At 61.0% G+C, this 1,606-nt stretch overlaps 1 protein-coding gene across 1 annotated transcript in view; it reads right to left on the bottom strand.

The window, feature by feature from the left end:
• Positions 1-1,252, bottom strand: part of LOC110391857 (spectrin beta chain, non-erythrocytic 4-like) — a gene marked incomplete at its 3' end in the record, with an annotated part of 11,110 nt that extends 9,858 nt beyond the window's left edge. The window contains 2 exon segments of the mRNA XM_021383804.1: positions 435-737; positions 1,244-1,252. Coding sequence (XP_021239479.1) covers positions 435-737; positions 1,244-1,252 — 312 coding nt within the window.
• Between the last annotated feature and the right edge of the window lie 354 nt (positions 1,253-1,606).

The raw sequence follows: 1,606 nt of genomic DNA, 5'->3' as shown, positions 1-1,606 counted from the left end.
CCACATCCCATCAAGGACCCCCCACCTCCCACTGGGACCCCCCACCTCCCAAAGCGGGGCCGCCCCCCGGCACCTGCATCTCCTCCATCCAGTCGATCATGTAGACCTGGACACCTCACATCCCAATGGGGACACCCCATATCCCATTGGGGACACCCCATATCCCATCGAGGACACCCCATATCCCATTGGGGACACCCCATATCCCATCGGAGACACCCCATATCCCATTGGGGACACCCCGTATCCCATTGGGACGCTCCATATCCCATCGGGACGCCCCACATCCCATCGAGGACACCCATATCCCATTGGGACACCCCCTATCCCATCAAGGACACCCCATATCCCATTGGGAGCCCACATAACCTACTGGGACCCCCCATCTCCCACTGGGACCCCCCACCTCCCAAAGCGGGGCCGCCCCCCGGCACCTGCATCTCCTCCATCCAGTCGATCATGTAGACCATCTCCTGGAAGACCCTCTGCAGGGCGAGGTGCTGTTCCAGGCGGGCTCTGCGGGCTCGGAGCAGTTGGCTGAGCAGCCCCCACTGGCGCAGGACGTTGTCGCGCTGGGCGGCCACGCGCTTGGCGTCGTAGTAATTCTCCGCTTCCACCTCCAGCGCCAGCTCCGCCACCGCCTGGATGCGCTCGCGGTACGACGACACGTCCGCCTCGATGGCCTCGTGCTTCTTCATGGCGGCTTCCACCGCCGGCAGGTCGTAGCCGAAGTTGTCCTGGGGTCAATGTGGGGCGGGGGTGTAGGGTCAGGGGGCAGCGGGGCGCGCCGTGGGGCGGGCCTACAAGGTTGGAGCTCGGTGACCGGCAAAGGGTTGGCCAACAAGGTCTTGAGGAGGATGGGTTCCACCGTGGCTTGGTGTCTTTGATCTACTGGACACCCTCTATGGGGCCACCCTATAGGACTGGGAGCCCTATGGGTCTGGGAAGAGCAGGACCCCATGGGGACGCCCTACGGGACCTGGAGCTCTGTGGGTCGCTGCCCTACAAGTGCTGGGCCAACGAGATCTTGAGGAGGATGGGATCCACCATGGTCATCGCCAACGCTTGGTTGGGACCTCCTTGAGTTATTGGAGATCCTATATGGGGATGTCCTACAAATGCAGGAGCTCTATGGGTCTGGGAAGAGCAGAACCCCATGGGGTCACCCTACAAGATTGAGGTTCTGGGGGTCGCTGCCCTACAAGTGGTTGGCCATCGAGGTCTTGAGGAGGATGGGACCCACCTTGGTCATCACCAACGCTTGGTTGGGACCTCCTTGAGTTATTGGAGATCCTATATGGGGATGTCCTACAAATGCGGGAGCCCTATGGGACTGGGAAGAGCAGGACCCCATGGGGATGCCCTACAAGACTGAAATTCTGTGGGTCGCTGCCCTACAAGTGGTTGGCCAACGAGGTCTTGAGGAGGATGGGTTCCACCTTGGCTTGGTGTCTTTGATCTACTGGAGACCCCCTATGGGGCCACCCTATAGGACTGGGAGCCCTATGGGTCTGGGAAGAGCAGGACCCCATGGGGATGCCCTACAAGACTGAAATTCTGTGGGTCGCTGCCCTACAAGTGGTTGGCCATCAAGACCTTGAGGAGG

Source organism: Numida meleagris, unplaced genomic scaffold (genome assembly GCF_002078875.1).
Source record: "Numida meleagris isolate 19003 breed g44 Domestic line unplaced genomic scaffold, NumMel1.0 unplaced_Scaffold558, whole genome shotgun sequence".
Taxonomy (NCBI): Eukaryota; Metazoa; Chordata; class Aves; order Galliformes; family Numididae; genus Numida; species Numida meleagris.
Note: the sequence above shows the minus strand (reverse complement) of the source record. Positions and strands in the feature narration are given on the sequence as shown.